The sequence below is a fragment of the Hypanus sabinus genome, unplaced genomic scaffold (genome assembly GCF_030144855.1).
Source record: "Hypanus sabinus isolate sHypSab1 unplaced genomic scaffold, sHypSab1.hap1 scaffold_315, whole genome shotgun sequence".
NCBI lineage: Eukaryota > Metazoa > Chordata > Chondrichthyes > Myliobatiformes > Dasyatidae > Hypanus > Hypanus sabinus.
The window spans coordinates 443,718-461,804 of NW_026781226.1; the positions used below are offsets into that span (position 1 = coordinate 443,718).

The 18,087-nt window shown below is 47.9% G+C and overlaps 1 protein-coding gene across 1 annotated transcript in view; it reads right to left on the bottom strand.

Annotated features, from left to right (window-relative positions):
- Window positions 1-4,006: 4,006 nt before the first annotated feature.
- The window catches only part of LOC132388388 (NACHT, LRR and PYD domains-containing protein 3-like), a 53,020-nt gene continuing 38,939 nt past the window's right edge, over window positions 4,007-18,087 (bottom strand). The window contains 9 exon segments of the mRNA XM_059960734.1: window positions 4,007-4,927; window positions 9,166-9,713; window positions 9,867-10,034; window positions 10,190-10,360; window positions 10,516-10,686; window positions 10,842-10,928; window positions 14,219-15,986; window positions 17,144-17,209; window positions 17,308-17,479. Coding sequence (XP_059816717.1) covers window positions 9,626-9,713; window positions 9,867-10,034; window positions 10,190-10,360; window positions 10,516-10,686; window positions 10,842-10,928; window positions 14,219-15,986; window positions 17,144-17,209; window positions 17,308-17,479 — 2,691 coding nt within the window. The 3' untranslated portion in view covers window positions 4,007-4,927; window positions 9,166-9,625.

Sequence of the window (18,087 nt, forward strand, 5' to 3'; positions counted from 1 at the left end):
CTGGCCCTGCAACCTGTGTATGGAGCCTTGCCTGCAACCTGTGTCTGGAGCCTTGCCCTGTAACCTGTGACTGGAGCCTTGCCCTGTAACCTGTGTCTGGAGCCTGCCCTGTAACCTGTGTCTGGAGCCTGGCCCTGTAACCTGTGTCTGGAGCCTGGCCCTGTAACCTGTGTCTGGAGCCTGGCCCTGTAACCTGTGTCTGGAGCCTGGCCCTGTAACCTGTGACTGGAGCCTGGCCCTGCACCCTGTGTCTGGAGCCTGGCCCTGTAACCTGTGTCTGGAGCCTTGCCCTGCAACCTGAGTCCAGATAAGAACCGACTTTCGTTGTTTGGAACTTTCTCCTTATGTCCTCGCCTTCACTAGTTAGATCCGGCTGTTTGCCGCAACCTAGCGTTGGGAACTGTCTCGTCGTGTGCAACTTCCTGTGTATGAGTCCCGGACCTACATCCGGTTTCCAAGGAGGGGTCCCGGCTCTGTGTTCTGCGCTCCTGTTCTCCCTCGACCATGGTTCTGCATTCCTGTTCTCCCTCGACCAAGACCAAGTCTGACCTTCATGTCCTCGTCCAAGTCTGAGATTTGTGTCCTCGTCCAGCCCAGGAGTCCCGCGTTCTGTCCCCACGTCCAGTCCTGTTGCCTTGCCACTTCTTGACCACGCCGGGATCCGGTGTCCGAGCCCGAGTCAAGGTATAGGTTCCGGGTCCCGGCACCGTCTCTGAATCGGAGTCCTTGTCCAGGTTCAAAGTTCCTAGTTCTTTGTCCAGGTCCCGCTTTTCTAGTCTAGTCTTAGCCCAGACCCAGCCCGGCCCCTGTATCCTAGTCTCGTCCAGGGCCAGCGTCTTGTGCAGCGTCAGTTCTTCCCCACATTCCTTGCTTTCGAAGCCCCTAGTCCTGTCCCTAATAATTCAGTGTCTGTGTCTTGCATTTGGGTCTGTCCGTCTTATGACAGAAAGAGAGTCGAGACAGTCCAGGAAATAGTATATCAGTGAGTCTTACCTCAATGGTTGGTAAATTGATGAAGAAGATCCTGAGAGGCAGGATTTATGGAGATTTGGAGAGTTATCATATGATTAGGAGTAGTCAGCATGGCTCTGTCAAAGGCGGGTCGTGCCTTACGAGCCTGAATGAATTTTTTGAGGATGTGACTAAACACATTGATGAAGGTAGAGCAGTAGATGTAGTGTATATGGATTTCAGCAAGGTATTTGATAAGGTAACCCATGGAAGGCTTATTGAGAAAGTAATGGACATAGGATCCAAGGGGACATTGCTTTGTGGATCCAGAACTGTCTTGCCCACAGAAGGCAAAGAGTGGTTGCAGACAGGTCATATTCTACATGGAGGCCGGTGACCAGTGGTGTGCCTCAGGGAATTGTTCGCTGACTCCTACTCTTCGTGATTTTTATTAATGACCTGGATGAGGAAGTGGAGGGATGGTTTAGTAAATTTGCTGATGACACAAAGGCCAGGGGTGTCGTGGATAGTGTGGAGGTCTGTCAGAGTTTACGGCGGGATGGGATAGTAAGTTCGTTGATGATACAAAGGTTCAGAAAGAAACATTAACCCACCCACCCACACACGCCGAACTTCACAACTCGGAACGGCATCCCGATCACTGAGCCCCAAGAGCCTCGCCATGCACACACGCGAACAAAAACATCGACCCCAAACCCCGTTTCCCCCGCGATAATCGAACAATAACATGGATCGCAAACCAGCCGTCTCCTCACAAAACAAGAGGGAAAGCAATGTGTGAAAAACACAGAATATATAAAAAAAATTATAAACGCGTGAAAGTCCACAGTGCATGAACGCAATGGTGCAATGCATAACGCAGAAACACGTTAGCAACTTCCTTCGTCAATGAAACGAGAAGCCTTCCCGCCTGCTGCAGAGAGGCTCACAGCGTGACAGACTCGTGTAATTTGACACAATGAAATAGAAGGCAGCAGTACTCACTGACCACAGTTCAAATAACAACTAGCAAATACAAGTGCTAGAGCAACCAAGTAGCCTAGCGCTCTCTGACTCGTGTCAACAAACAGGCCACGGCAAGGTCGGTGGCGCCGTTTCTACGGCCAGATCTGCAGGGATCTTCTTGCATGGCCGAGCAGGCTCAACCGTCCACGTGACCGACTCCTGCTCCTGTTTCTTTTAACGTTAATATGTAAGAAAGAGAGAGGTCTGGAAAAAGAGAGGAATGGGGAGAGAGGATAGAGATAGAAAGGGAGAGAGTGAGCTTCGGAATAGACGGAAACAGAGAAAAAAGAAAAAATAATTCGCTCCCTGGACAGCAGAGAGGACTTTGCTCTTTCAGCACCCCTGGCAATGCATTCCACAGACCCTCCAATCTGTGTTTAAAAAAAACCTCTGGAATCCCCTGATAATTTCCTACAATCACCTTTAAATTATGGCCCCTCCTATTAGAATTTCCGCCCTGGGAGAAAGGCTCCGCCTGTCCACTCTATGTATACCTCTTTACCATCTTGTATACCTCTATTAAGGCGTCTCTCATCCTACTTTCATCCAAAGAGAAAAACACACAACTGCTCACTTTACCCATAACGTATCGTTTCTGATTCACGCAGCATCCAGGTAAATCAACACTGTGTCTTCGCTAAGCATTCCTAATTCATCGTACAAGGGATTGATCAAATGTGAGCACAATACTTCAAGTGTGCTCTAATCAAAACTTTATGCAACATGGGGACAAGGCAGGGAGTGGGTATTGATAGTGAATGATCAGCCATGATCTCAGAATAACGGTGCAGACTCCAGGGGCCGAATGGTCTACTTCTGCACCTATTGTCTATTGTCTATTAACTCGCAAGCTCTGATTTCAGTCTCTGACCAATACAGACAAACACACCAACCTTTGACAAAATGGAAGAATGCTATCCATAGAGGGGTAGAGAGGTTTATGGGGTGGCAGAACAAGGAAGGTAACTACTTAATAAAACTATCAGCAATCGTCACTTCCCTAACACTGCCTCACATCCCTTCTCCCTCGGTAACGGCCATTTCGCCTCTCCTCTCTCGGTCCCCAGCATGGATTAGAGCAGAGCTCAGGTATAGGCCATGCCAGGGCTAAATTCCAACCAGTCCAGTGCTCTAACCAGGGCAACACAAAGAGCAGGCTATTGAATTCTCTCTGCCATGAATCTTTTGTTTCACATGCAGCAGTGATGGCTACTCAGGCAGTTCTCAGGTAGTGAAACAGACATATGACATGCCGGCCTTCATCGGTCAGGGCCGGGAGTGCACAAGTCAGAAGGAGAGAAGCAGGAAGTATTATTCTCAAAGACAGAACAAGCCAATTCTAGACCATGACTAAAATCTCAGAAAGGATGTGCTAATAATTGGAAAGTGTTCAAAGGAGTTTCAGGAAATGATTCCAGACCATTTGATGGGGATGCGGCTTCTCATTGAAGCCTATCGAATGTTGAAAGGCTGTGGCAGACTGAGTGTGAAGAGGAGGTTCCCTATACTGGGGACCAGAGGGCAGAACCTCAGAATAGAGGGACATCCATTTAAAACTGAGATGAGAAGGATTTCTTCTGAGATCAAAGTAAACTTTATTATCAAAATACATACATGTCACTATATTTTGTTTTATTACCACAGTACATATATGTCACCACATCATTCTGAAATTCTTTTCCTGCAGGCATGCACAGCAAGACTAAAGAATAATAACTATAAGGATAAGTTAAAGAACCACTAAAGTGCAGGATACTACAAACTGTGCAACTGCAAATGTGAATAACTCTCAATAAGTGACGAGAAAATGAAGTAACAAGATAAGGAGTCCTTAAAGTGAGCATTGGTTGAGGAAACATCTCAGTGGATGGGCAAATGTGTCGTTTTTCGGTTTGTTCAAGAGCCTGCTATCTATAGGGTAATAGTTTTTCTTGAGCCTGACGATGCGAGCCCTGAGGCTCTTTAACCTTCTACCTGGCAACAGAGAGAAAAGAACATTGCCTAGGTTGTGACAAACTTTGAGGATACTGCTTTTCTATGCATTTAACATCATCATTCCTACAATCCTGATCAGAACGTTACAGAACCGAGGCTCTGTATCCCGCTTTGTAACTGGATCTTCGACTCGCCCACCAGAAGATCACAATCTGTGTCTAAGAGTAATAATATCTGCTCCCTGTTGACGATCAACATTGATGCACCTCAGGGATGTCTGCTTAGCCCACTGCTCTACTCTTTCTGCATCCACGACTGTATGACTAAGCACAGCTCAAATGCCATCTATAAATTTGCTGATGGTACAATTGTTGGCAGAATTTCAGATGGTGACAGAAGGGCGTACAGGAGTGAGATATTCCAGCACATTGTGTGGAATCACAGCAACAATCTTGCACGAAGCGTCAGCAAACCACAGAGCTGATTGTGGACTTCAGAAAGGGAAACGTGAGGGAACATAGAACTATCCTCGCGGAGGAATCAGAAGTGGAGTGAGTGAGCAATTTCAAGTTTCTGTGTGTCAACATCTCTGAGAATCTAACCAGAATGCACACATTGATGCGGCTATCAAAAAGTGAAGACAGCTGCTATATTTTTTTCAGAGATGAGAAGATTTGGTTTGTCAACAAAAACACTCAAAATACGACTACAAATATAACGCGAGGAGCATTCCGATTGGCTGCATCACCATTTGATATTGGGAGGGGGAGCTACAGTACAAGATCAAAATAAGTTTCAGACAAAAATCTTCAACTCTATTATGAGTACTCGCCTTCTTAGTATCCAAGAAATCTTCAATGAGCGGGGCCTTAGAAAGGTAGTGTTCACGATTTTGCACCACCATCACCCAGGACATGCCCTCATCACACTGTTCCTGTCGGGAATGAGGGACAATAGTCTGAAGGCACACACATCGCAATTCAGGAACAGCTTCTTCGCCTCTGCCATCCTACTTCTAAATGGACAATGAACCCATTAATTGCATCACTTTTTTATTATTTTTTTGCACTATGTATTTTAACTCAATATCTGATATACATGTATTTAGTATAAGTCTGTATTTGTTTATTATCTATTTCATTGTCCTGCTGCGGTACAGTTTATTTTTTTGAAAACTTTTTTTATTGCATTTTTAAGTAGTTACAAAGTAAAGTGTGAAAAAAAATGTATATAACCCTTACCCCCTCCCCCCTAATAGCCCTATAGAAAAAAAAAGAGAAAGAAAGAAAAAAAAAGAAAGAAAGAATGCCTGGTTGTTGGAAGATCTCCACATGTTCCATGGAATTCGTAATAACTTTAATATGTATATTTATTTCTTTCCCCAAATAACCAATTGTTTCATCTTCAGAGCATCTATATATTTAATCCTGTCTTTTGTAAATAAGGGCTCCAAATTTTCAGAAATGTTTCATATTTATCTCTTAATTTATAAGTAATTTTTTCTAATGGAATACAGCCATAGATTTCTTTCTTCCAAGAGTCTATACTTAAATATGTATCCGATTTCCAAGTAACTGCAATAGCTTTTTTGGCTACTGCCAGTGCAATTTTTATAAACTCTTTCTGATATTTATTTAGTTTGAGTTTCGGTTTTATCCCTTCAATATCACCTAGTAAAAGTAATATTGGATTATGAGGAAATTGTGTTCCTGTAATTTGTTCCAGTAAAAGTCTTAAATTTGTCCAAAAAGGTTGAATTTTAAAGCAAGGCCATGTCGAATGTAAAAAAGTACCAGTTTCCTGGTTACATCGGAAACCTGGTACAGTTAACAAATTTCACGAAATATGCTGATGATATTAGACCTGATTCTGGATTTGATATATTTAAGTTGAGATGGGGCAAATGCAAAGGAGATGACAGGGGCAGTCTTTTTTAAACAGAGTGTGGTGTCTAAGATGGTGGTGGAGGCAGAAACATTACAGAATTTGAAGAGGAGTTAAGCAAGGTACATAATTTTACAGAGTGTGGAGTAAGATTTCAGGGAGATTTTTCATTTTAACAGAGAGTGCTGAATGCCTAGGATGCCCTGCCGAGGGTGGTAATTGAGGAGTTACATTAAGATCACTTAAGAAACTCAGATAGGCAGGTGGATAACAGAACAGTGACGGGATATGTGGGTTTGGAGAGAGTTGGGGAGGCGGCGAATGCAGGTCGTGGGAGGACGGGCTAGGAAAGCGCAAAGGGCAGGTGGTGTGATGAGCGTGGGATTTCAGAATCACGTGGAGAGTGCAGCAGCGATTAGCGGACAGAGTGCGGGGCTGGAAGATGAGTTTCTGGGTGCTGTTGTGCGCCGGCAGCAGTCAACTCAGGTAAATGTTTTTCCTCAAATGAGCCTCGACCCGACACCAAGTTAGAGCGGTACCCGATTCAATCACAGTCACACAATTAACTAACCGGCGACAGGTTGATAAATCAGTCCCATTTCTCTCTGCACCGGGGCAAAGATGATTCTAAAATCACACTTTGGGCAGTGTCTGAGATCGCTGCAGATCCAAGGTCACTCATAGGATCTTTTGTCAGTTTAACATCACTTTATCTGCCAGACTGTGGAATGCACCTCTGGGAGCAAAATGATTCCCTATCCAGATACTGCCACCCGTAAAACAGTTGTCCTGGTCTGGGCTCCCAGGGTCTCCCTGTCAGGAACGGCGACAGGATTGGACGCATATGCAGGATGCAGGCACTGAACTACTAGGGGTATGACAGAATGGGGATGCCATGGCATGCAAGTGGTAATGCAGGCAAGGCAGGAGGATCCCAGAGTTCAGGCAAGGACAGAAGATTCCAGAGTTCGTGGCCGACCGGAGAGTTCTCAGGGCGAGCTGCAGGGGTCCCAGGCAGGGCCGCCTCCCAGGTGAAAAGACGGAGGCCTGGGCAAGGCGCGGACACCTGCGCAGGTGCGGGGAACAACCCATGGGAAACGAGGGGAGGAAAGAGTATGAATCCTCGGCGGGCAGCATGGATCCCGAGCAGGGCCGCCTCTGAGGCGGAAACACGAAGACCTGGGCAGGTGTGGGGCAAAACCCATCAGAGGTGAGGGATATGAAAGGACAGAACCACCCGTATGGTAATGGTGACGGACTGGCTTACCCAACGGGGGCAAGGGACTACAAGGGGCAGAAGCACCCGAGGGGTAAAGGCGACGGCCTGGCTTACCCAACTGGGGCAAGGGACAAGAAGGGGCAGAACCACTCGAGGGGTAAAGGCGACGGCCTGGCTTAATAGACAGAGGCAAGGGACAGGAAGGGGCAGAATCACCTGAGGAGTAATGGCGACAGCCTGGTTTACCTGATGGAGGCAAGGGAACAGAAGGGAGCTGGGTCCAGGGTGGGCTGTAGGACAACCAGAATACACCAGAGAATAGGGAGAAGCAAGCACAAAGCGCAAAAGCGCGTGCAAGGCGGATACAGCTGAACAGCGGGACCAGCACACACGAGTAAAGCAGGAAAACAAGACGAACCTGGACAAAACAGATACTGAGGAGGCCGGCAACCAGGACAGAACAAGATCCAGAGACGGCGGACCAGGTACCGAGCAGGATTCAGAGCTGGGGACTGGGTATGGAGCAGGATTCAGAGCCGGCGGACCGGGTACGGAGCAGGAATCAGAGCGGGCGGACCGGGTACGGAGGAGGATTCAGAGCCAGCGGACCGGGTATGGAGCAGGATTCAGAGCCGGCGGACCGGGTACAGAGCAGGATTCAGAGCCGGCGGACCAGGTACAGAACAGGATTCAGAGCTGGCGGACTGGGTACAGAGCAGGATTCAGAGCCGGCGGACTAGGTACAGAGCAGGATTCAGAGCCGGCGGACCAGGTACAGAGCAGGATTCAGAGCCGGCGGACGGGGTACAGAGCAGGATTCAGAGCCGGCGGACGGGTTACAGAGCAGGATTCAGAGCCGGCGGACCGGGTACGGAGCAGGATTCAGAGCTTGCGGACCGGGTACAGAGCAGGATTCAGAGCCGGCGGACTAGGTACAGAGCAGGATTCAGAGCCAGCGGACCGGGTACAGAGCAGGATTCAGAGCCGGCGGACCGTGTACAGTGCAGGATTCAGAGCCGGCGGACCGTGTACAGTGCAGGATTCAGAGCCGGCGGACGGGTTACAGATCAGGATTCAGACCAGCGGACTGGGTACAGAGCAGGATTCAGACCGGCGGACCGGGTACAGAGCAGGATTCAGACCGGCGGACTGGGTACAGAGCAGGATTCAGACCCACGGACCGGGTACAGAGCAGGATTCAGAGCCGGCGGACCGGGTACAGAGCAGGATTCAGACCAGCGGACTGGGTACAGAGCAGGATTCAGACCCACGGACCGGGTACAGAGTAGGATTCAGAGCCGGCGGACCGGGTTCAGAGCAAGATTCAGAGCCGGCGGACCGTGTACAGTGCAGGATTCAGAGCCGGCGGACGGGGTACAGAGCAGGATTCAGAGCCGGCGGACCAGGTACAGAGCAGGATTCCGTGCCGGCGGACCGGGTACAGAGCAGGATTCAGAGCCGGCGGACCGGGTACAGAGCAGGATTCAGAGCCGGCGGACCGGGCACAGATCAGTATTCAGAGCCGGCGGACGGGTTACAGAGCAGGATTCAGAGCCGGCGGACCGGGTACGGAGCAGGATTCAGAGCCGGCGGACCGGGTACGGAGCAGGATTCAGAGCTTGCGGATCGGGTACAGAGCAGGATTCAGAGCCGGCGGACTAGGTACAGAGCAGGATTCAGAGCCAGCGGATCGGGTACAGAGCAGGATTCACAGCCGGCGGACCGGGTACAGAGCAGGATTCAGAGCCGGCGGACTGGGTACAGAGCAGGATTCAGAGCCAGCGGACCGGGTACAGAGCAGGATTCAGAGCCGGCGGACCGGGCACAGATAAGGATTCAGAGCCGGCGGACTAGGTACAGAGCAGGATTCAGAGCCGGCGGACCGGGTACAGAGCAGGATTCAGAGCCGGCGGACTGGGTACAGAGCAGGATTCAGAGCCGGCGGACCGGGTACAGAGCAGGATTCAGAGCCGGCGGACCGGGTACAGAGCAGGATTCAGAGCCGGCGGACTGGGCACAGATCAGGATTCAGGGCCGGCGGACCAGGTACAGAGCAGGTTAAACCGGCTTCAGAGCAGGACAACCCCACAACCCGGCTCAGTCCCTGAGCCCCTTATAATCAACTGCCCCCTAATAGGTGACAGGTGTACCTCCTTAAGCCCAGATGATCCAATAGCACCGGAGCAAGACCCGGAAGGCGGGCTCCGGACCGGACCCTAACAATCCCAGTCATAACTGCATTCAGACATCCTGTGGAAGTGCGATGCTGGACAAGAGACGGAATCACGTCCAGATGAAGAGTCACAGACTACAATATCGATTGAACACTTTTACAAAGATACAGTATCTAATGTGTATTCCATAGATTCCAGAGATGCTGTGTTCCATGGATTCCATCGTTGCTCCATTATTTTGTGTGCATTGTTACTTGATTGCGGGACAGTCTCTGATGTCTCAGAGTGTTCCACTGACACCGGTGTCCATCAGGACGGTGTGGGATGAACCCCGCATTGTGGCCATTAAAGGGGAGGGTGGCCAGTAAAAGGGACGCCAGGAAATCAGCCAAAGCATCCCCATCACGAGGTCTGGGATGTTCACACATTAGGATGTTCAAAGGTCCACTCTTACTCTGGCTCTGGGCACCTGCAGAGATCTCAGTTCGTTCTTCCCAATCCAACTGAACTGATTGTACCGCAGCCTAAAACAGTTGGGAGAACAAAGATGAAATAAACATAAGTTTCAGTAACAGAACGGGGGTTAACGTTTCAACAATATTCACAGACAAATATCACCAGAAAACCCACGGATCCGCTGATATTTTATCACATTGAACATTAACACAAACACTCACCAGATCTGCACCAGACTCGGGAAGGTCAGTATGAGGCGGCGGAGAGCGGGGACAGAACGGTCTGTCAGCGAGTTTGATCCCAGGTCTAGTTTCGTCAGTGATGGGTTTGTACTGAGAGCGGAGACAAGATCCTCGGCACCAGAATCTGTGAGACCGACATTGTACATCCTGGAGATGAGAGAGAGCGAGGTTGAAGGACACAAAGAGACAGGACACGGTACAAATGCCCAGTGTTTATCAGTAACACAATTACTGATCACATTAACGTTCAAAGTCAGACACCCAGTGACTTTAAACACAGTCTACCAAAATCTGCTACTTACTTCAGTTTCTGAATTTTACACTCCAGGTTCCTCAGAGCTGCAGAGACCAGTTTCACTCCTGGATCTCCCAGTTCATTACCACTCAAGTCCAGCTCAGTCACTGATGGGTTTGCACGGAGGGAGGAAACAAGATCCTTGGCACCAGAATTTGTGAGATGGACCTTCCTCAGCCTGGAGATGAGAGAGAGTGAGGGTGAAGGACACAGTGAGATACGAGACGGTACAAATCCCCAGTGTTTATCAGTAACACAATTACTGATCACATTTATATTCAGTGTTAGACACCCAGTGACTGTAAACACAATCTCCCACTGTCTGGTACTTACCACAGTGCCTGTATTTTACACTCTGGGTTCCTCAGAGCCGCAGACACCAGTTTCACTCCGGAATCTCCCAGTTCATTAAAACTCAAATCCAGCTCCATCAGTGTTGGGTTTGTACGGAGGGAGGAGACGAGATCTTCGGCACCAGAATCTGTGAGACCGACATGCCACAGCCTGGAGATTAGAGAGATTGAGGGTGAAGGACACAGAGAGACAGGAGATGGTACAAATCCCCAGTGTTTATCAGTAACACAATTACTGATCACATTAATGTTCAGTGTCAGACACCCAGTGACTGTAAACACAATCTCCCACAGTCTGGTACTTACCCAAGTTTCTGTATTTTACACTCCGGGTTCCTCAGAGCCGCAGACACCAGTTTCACTCCTGAATCTCCCAGTTTATTCGCCCCAAGTCTAAACACAGACAGACAAATTGATGAACAAAGTTATTCAAACCGTGGGTCTGAGGGAATTTCTCAGATATTTCAGGAAACATTAAACCCTTCAGAACGGAGTTGCCATCACCGGTCACTCAATGACCAGCTCCAGTGTATTCACCAAATGTCGGTAATTTAGTCAGTCGATGTGACCCTGTAAACGCCCCACAATCATTCTCTGATGATTAAACAAAGAATGTTCAGGACATAAGATGATCAGTTGGAGCATCATTGAAGGATGGGCAGAAGTCCCACAGTATGGAGGAGCTGTGGATGAGAAAATATCAATGAGGCGGCGTGAGAGACGCCCACCAGCGTAATGGGAGGACAATACGGAAGAGAGATTCCATGAGGAAGAGGGTTGGAAAAGAGAGTTCCCAGTTGAGGAATGGAGTTGGGGAAAGTGAGAATCCACAGGAGGATGGGGAATGGGGAACTGATCTCACAGGACGAAGAGCGACGGGGAAGAGTGGTCGGAGAGGAGCATGCAGGAAGCAGGAAGAGACATCATACAGGAGGAAAAGAGATGGGGAAGAGAGGTCCCACAAGAGGAAGGGGGAGGGTGAGAGAGGATGTGATGCAGATGTAGATTGCACGGATGGGGCAATACTGAATTGAAACACATATTAAAGAGAAGAGTTGCCCACATGGGTCTGGGTGTCATGTTGTGAGCAAAGACAAACAATGGAGTGATGGAGATAGTGACACGTGGACAAGGAAGGGAGAGGACGCTCTCACAAAGGTATTACTCTAGCTCGGAAAGGGACCTCTCTTGTTCTTCATTGGGAAGAGGGACTGAAGCTCCGAATCACCTGCTGCAGTTAGTGTCGGTCTGGGCATCGGTAACAGTGAGAAGGAACGTTGTCAATGGACGTGTCACAGGCAGAGAGAAACACGGCCATTCCTGTGATTTATTATCATTAAACCAATGGCCATTGTTCACTGATCTGATGAAGTCTCCAAAATCCCTTCATATGAACCCACAAAACCCTTCCATCCTTGAGGAATTGCTGACCGATTCGCTGGTCATTTAGAACATAGGACATAGAATTCTACAGCACATTACAGGTCCTTCGGCCCACAATATTTTGCTGAGTAGGAAACCTACTCTAGAAGTTGCCGAGAATTCCCAACCGCATAGCCGTCTATTTTTCTAAGCTCCATGTACCTATCTTAGAGTTTGTTAATAGACAGGTCTGGCTCCACCACTGTCGCTCGCACTGCATTCCACTCAATCAACATTTTCTGTGTGATAAAGTTATCCCTAACATCCTCTCTGCATCTATTCCCAAGCATCTCAAAACTATGCACCGCCTCGTGTTAGCCATTTCAGTCCTGTACCTATCTAAGAGACTCTTAAAAGACCATATTGTATCCGCCTCTACCACCCACTACTCTTTGTGTGAGAAATTTCCTCTGACCTCACCCTTTTAGCTACATTCAATCACCTTAAAACGATGCCCCATATTGTTAACCATTTCAGCCCTGGGAACAATCTCTGGCTATCCACACGATTAATGCTTCCCATTATCTGATACACCTCAATCAGGACACATCTCATCCTCCGTCGCTCCAAGAAGAAAAGGCCAAGTTCACTCAATCTGTTCTCATGAGGCATGCTCCTCAATCCAGGCAGCATCCTGAATGTTCCCTGAAAATTTGCCACAGTTATGCGATGCATTTCCCTGAGAATATCTGCTCTCAATTTATGCTCCCATGTAAGTTCCTGCCTAAAAGCATCATATTCCCCACTACCCCAATTAAATATTTTCCCAAATTGTCTCTGCTATCCCTCTCCAGCGCTATGGTAAAGAAGATAAGAAATGTGATTATTACCTTCAAAATACTCTGCCACCATGAGATCTGACACCTGAGTATGTCCATTTCCCAATACCAGATCAAGTACATGCTCTCCTCTAGTTGTTTTATCTACATTTTGTGCCAGGAAGCCTTCAGTGCAAACTCCAGTCCATCGAAACCTCTTGCTCTAATGGAATGCCAGTCAGTATTAGGAATGTTAAAATCACCCATCACAACAACCCTATTATTATTACACCGTTCAAGAATCTGCCTCCCTATCTGCTCCACGATGTCTCTATTAATACTGGGGCCAATAAAAAGTTGAGTTATTGACCCCTTTCTGTTTCTGACTTCGACCCACAATGAAAGAGTAGATAATCCTCCATGACCTCCTACTTTCCTGCACATGTGACACTATCTCTAATTAGCAATGTCATGCCCCCACCTCTTTTGACTCTCTCCCTGTCACTTTTGAAACATCTAAAGCCCGGCCCACTCAGCAGCCGTTCCTGCTCCTGAGACATCCAAGTCCCTGTTATGGCCACAACGTCATAGTTCCATGCATTGATCTTCGTTCCAAGTTCATCCGCCTTGTTTATGATACTCCTTGCATTAAGACAAACACATTACAAACGAGCAGGATGAGGGCAGCTTTGCTTTATATTCTTCCTATCCTTCCTCAGAAACTTTGTACAAGCTGCCTCTGAATGTGTGCAAACCGCCTCATTCTCTGCCTCTTCGCTTCGGTTCACACCGCCATGAACATTGATTATCAAACCTCCCCAATAGCATCAGCAAATCTCCCCGTCAGGATTTAGTTGCCCATCAGATTCATGCGCAACCCTCCCCTGGTTTACAGGTCACACCTGCCCCAAACGAGGTCCCAAAGGTCCAGAAATCTGAATCCCTGTCCCATGCTCCAAACATTCAGCCACACATTTATCGTCCACCTCATTCTATTCCTATCATCACTGTTGCGTGGCACTGGCATCAAACACAAGATTATTAACCTTGAGGTCCTACTTCTCATCTTCCTTCAGAACTCCCTGTATTCTACTTTCAGGGACCTCTTCCATCTTTCTGCTTACATCTTTGTAAACAATGCATACCACGTCCAATTTCATGATATTTTGGATGTTCAGAATGTCACAAACCCTAGCATCTTGAAGACAAACTGTGTTTCTTTTAGGAGCTCACAGAATTGCCTATATATTCCTTAAGTATAGAATCTCCTATTAATGCTGCCATTCCCTTCCCCCTGGTTGCTTCCCACTGGTTGTCGTTCCGCACAACGGTACTGAGAATGGAGTACTTATTGTTAAGGGAGATGGCCACAGAGGTGCTCTCTGCTGCCAGAGGCTCTCCTTTCGTTCTTGTCACAAGCTTGACAGTCTTGTTTACTCCAGTGTTTTTTTCCCAAATCCTTTACTATTCAAAAAAACATAAAGGAGAGAAAAATTAAGTTACCTCAACACCTGACACTTGTGTAGCCCGGGTCCCAGACGTTGGATTCCTTCACACTGAATGTGGCAGTCCCACAGGTCGAGGTGTTTTATTGTGTCACAGAAGGTGATGATATGACCCAGGACTGCACAGTCTATCGGGGTCAGAGTCATTCCACGAAATGAGAGTGAATCCAAAGATCCTAGTGTGGCCTGAGCCAGCCCGCTGTTTTGAGACTCGAATAGGTAGTGCAATGTGTCCAGGAGGCGCCTTTTACCAGCTTCATTCCATGTGTATCTAACCTGGCGTTTAAACTCCTCCTTCATCCAGTCAATCACTCGGCAGGTTGTTTCATGAGGAAATGGACCCAGAAACTCCTCCAGGCCCCGAGCTGTCATTGGGTTGGAGAGACCAGCAACAAAACGGAGAAATAGCTCAAATCGCTCATCTGTCGTGTTGTGGGCTTCTGTGAGGAATTTCAGGATGTCCCTGGGATGTGGATTCAGGAATTGTGCGACTGCCGCTACAAACTCTTGGATGGTGAGGTGTGGGAATCTGTACACCACGCTCTGGGCAGAATCCTCTCTCTCCAAAAGCTCCATCAGGAACCCGGACAGGAACTGGGAAGGCTGCAGATTGAACTTGATCAAATCTCCGTCTGTAAAGATAGTCTTCTTCTCGCACACTCCTCTGAAGGCCATCTGACCAACCCTGAGTATCACATCACGGGGGTTCTCAATCTCACGGCCGTGGTTTTTCAGGACGTTGTAAATATAGTAGGAGTACAGTTGGGTGATGGTCTTGGGAACTCGCTGCGGGTCCCTGACTCTTTGTGTGAAGAAGGGTCCCAGTGCCAGAGCGAGGATCCAGCAGTAGGAGGGGTTGTAGCTCATGGTGTACAGTATCTCGTTCTCTTTCACATGTTTGAAAACAGCTGCTGCAACGGTCTGATCTTCAAAATACTTCATGAAGTATTCCTTCCGTACCTCGCCAACAAACCCCAGAATTTCAGCCCAGACACTGATCTCTGCCTTTTCCAAAGACTGTAGTGAAGTGGGGCGGGTGGTCAGCAGCACTGAACACCCTGGGAGCAGCTTGCCCTGGATTAAACTGTACACAATGTCAGACACTTCACACTACCACTCAGGATCTGGACACCGGTGCCTGGGTTCTGTATCTCTCCGACTGTCAGCAAAATCAATTTTGTCATTGAATTCATCCAAACCATCGAATATAAACAGCAATCCCTTTGGGTTCTTCCAGACTTCTCTCAGGAAATTCCCAAAGTAAGGATACTGATACAGAATCAGTTCCATCAGGCTTTTTCTGCCGTTAATGGAGTTTAAATCCCGGAATTTGAAACTGAAGACAAACTGGAATTGCTGATATATTTTCCCTGTGGCCCAGTCATAAACAATCTTTTGTACCATTGTTGTTTTCCCGATCCCTGGGCCTCCGGCTACTGCTACCGAACATCTTGAACTTGGTCGGGCGAAGAAACCCTTCGATGGGGCCCGAAAACCTTGTGAGTAACTTTTCAGAAACAGATGATTAATGTGGATTTTCTCCAGCTCTCTGCGGAGAAGTTTCTCTCTCCACTCCTCATGGTGTCTGCCTCTTGCCAGCAGCTCAGTTTCCACCATTGTCTCATCTCGAACAGTAGAAATGACCGTGAGCTCAGCGTATCGATCAACCAAAGGGAAAACCTTCACCTTCTCCCTCATCAGAATCGTGTACACTCTCAGTGTTTCAGTTTGTGCCCGCAGAGTCTCCTTGTGTTTCCTCTGAATGTCTTAGGACACAAAAAAAAGTTTGTAAGTATCTATTCTAATGTTCCTGAGCTTTCCAACACATTTACTCTCGGAAAGGCTTTGAAGAAGTTCAGATAAAATTCTGATATACCGTGCTGAAAATAAATCCTTGAGCAAAATAATTTCCCCACCCCATTGGCTTGACATCTTTCCTGCAAGTTACGTTTGCAACCCCTCCCCCAACCCCAAGAGGTCAACGCACACAGTCCTGAATAGTTAACTGCTGTGTTTGTACATCGAGTGTCATACACATTCCCTTCACTGGTTATCTTCTGACCTTATTAACCAGCTCCACAAACACTCTGCTCCTTCACTCCTGTGTAGCACATGACCATACATTCATCAATGTATCAGCATTTGCAATCACCACAACGTTGCTTTCCAGACACCACTCTCCAGGTTAAAAAATAAAGAAAACTACTTGTGACATCCCCCATTATTGCCCCTTATATACAATAAATGCCAGGTTCCCGCTGGAGTGTTATTAATTTGGAAGCGTCAGTGCATAGTTCGCTGAAAGCGGCATCTCAGGTAATTGGGATAGTGAGGAAGGCATTCGGCGCATTGACTGCGCGTTGCAGTTATAAGATGTTGTTGGGGACTCATGTTTTCAGACTTGGTCACGTTGTAATAGTAAAGAGAATGTATTCCTTATCCAGTCTGAGCCAGACAGGGTATTAAAGTCTTTATAAAATTTCCACAGCCTCCTGTCCTCTGAGGACCCGACATATGGAGAGGTGCTGAGTCACCGCACTGCTGAAGAATCCCAGGAAATATACGTTCTGCCATTGGATGCAGTGATATTAGACTTCCTAAGCTGGGATTCGTGGTTCCAAATGGATCCCTCTGCCTTACTTCAGGAGTTGGCAACTCTCAGGACTCCTCGTCAATGCTGCCGTACACGGAATTAGCAAAATTGCTTCGTTCCCTGCAGCCGATCAATGGACATGTCCCCGACGGTTCAGCTCAAAAACTCCAAACCTGGCCTGGTGCTTGTGGACGATGGCAAATCCAAATGTGTTTCAGTCCTCCAGACACATCAACACAAACCTGACGCCCAGATTCCGGCAAGAGCTAAACAGGGGCATATATTCTCAGGGCGAAATAAAGACTTTGAGATATCCTTTCAATCACTTACCTTGCAGATGCGCGGGCAGTTCAGATAAACTCCACTCCATGTCCATGTAGGCGAACTGGCCGTGACCTGTTCAAACAGATTAACCTGCATGAAGTCTGTTCTGTGTAATACTGTAAATTCATCAGCATTTACATCTGTAACACACAGTGTATTGTTCACCGTACCTCGTTCCCGTATTTCATTCAATATTCTGCTCAGCTTCGGTAGATGGTGATGTAGTTTCACAAAGGATCCCCACAACACCCTCCGGGCCCCGGAGCCCTTCTCCATCACCAGATCCAGGAGGAGTTTGGAAGCGCCCGCTCGATTTCCCTTCTCCGCGAGCTCAGTCACACGCTGTAATGAACAATGGGAAATATATTGAGGAGCGGAGGGTTGGGTACAAATATACCCTGAACGTGGACTGATACAGCACATACTGCTCCCAACAGATCACTAACAGCCACTGAAGTGTTCAAAGTGGAGGAAAGGTTTTAAAAGAAGAGAGTGGGGTCGGACATCATCTTCTGAATGTCACTGATTGCGGGGAATCATCCGCTTCGCAAGTTTTAAGCAGAGCACACATAGCGTGAGTGAATCAGAAATAGAGTGGGGAGTTGAGGCTTTGAGTCAGAGAGGGTTCAGTGAGGAGAGGCAGAGGCTTTAGGTAGATTTTATATAGTATTTCCCTTTCCTTTTTAATGGTTAGAACAGTGAGAATACCAGACAGGATAAGGGACAGCTATTCATACGGCTGTGGCAAGGCAGGGAGACCTCCAGGGTCCCCGATGACTACACCTTCAGGAATTTTATCCAGCTGCAGCTTCTTATAGACTGTGCTCAGGAATTGGACCTGCAGCTGGATGAGCCCAGGATAATTCGTGAGGCTGCGAGGTTGGCTCACAAGCGATACAAGGAGGGAGCTATACCCAAGGCGGAGAACACAGGAGGGGGAAAGGGGATAG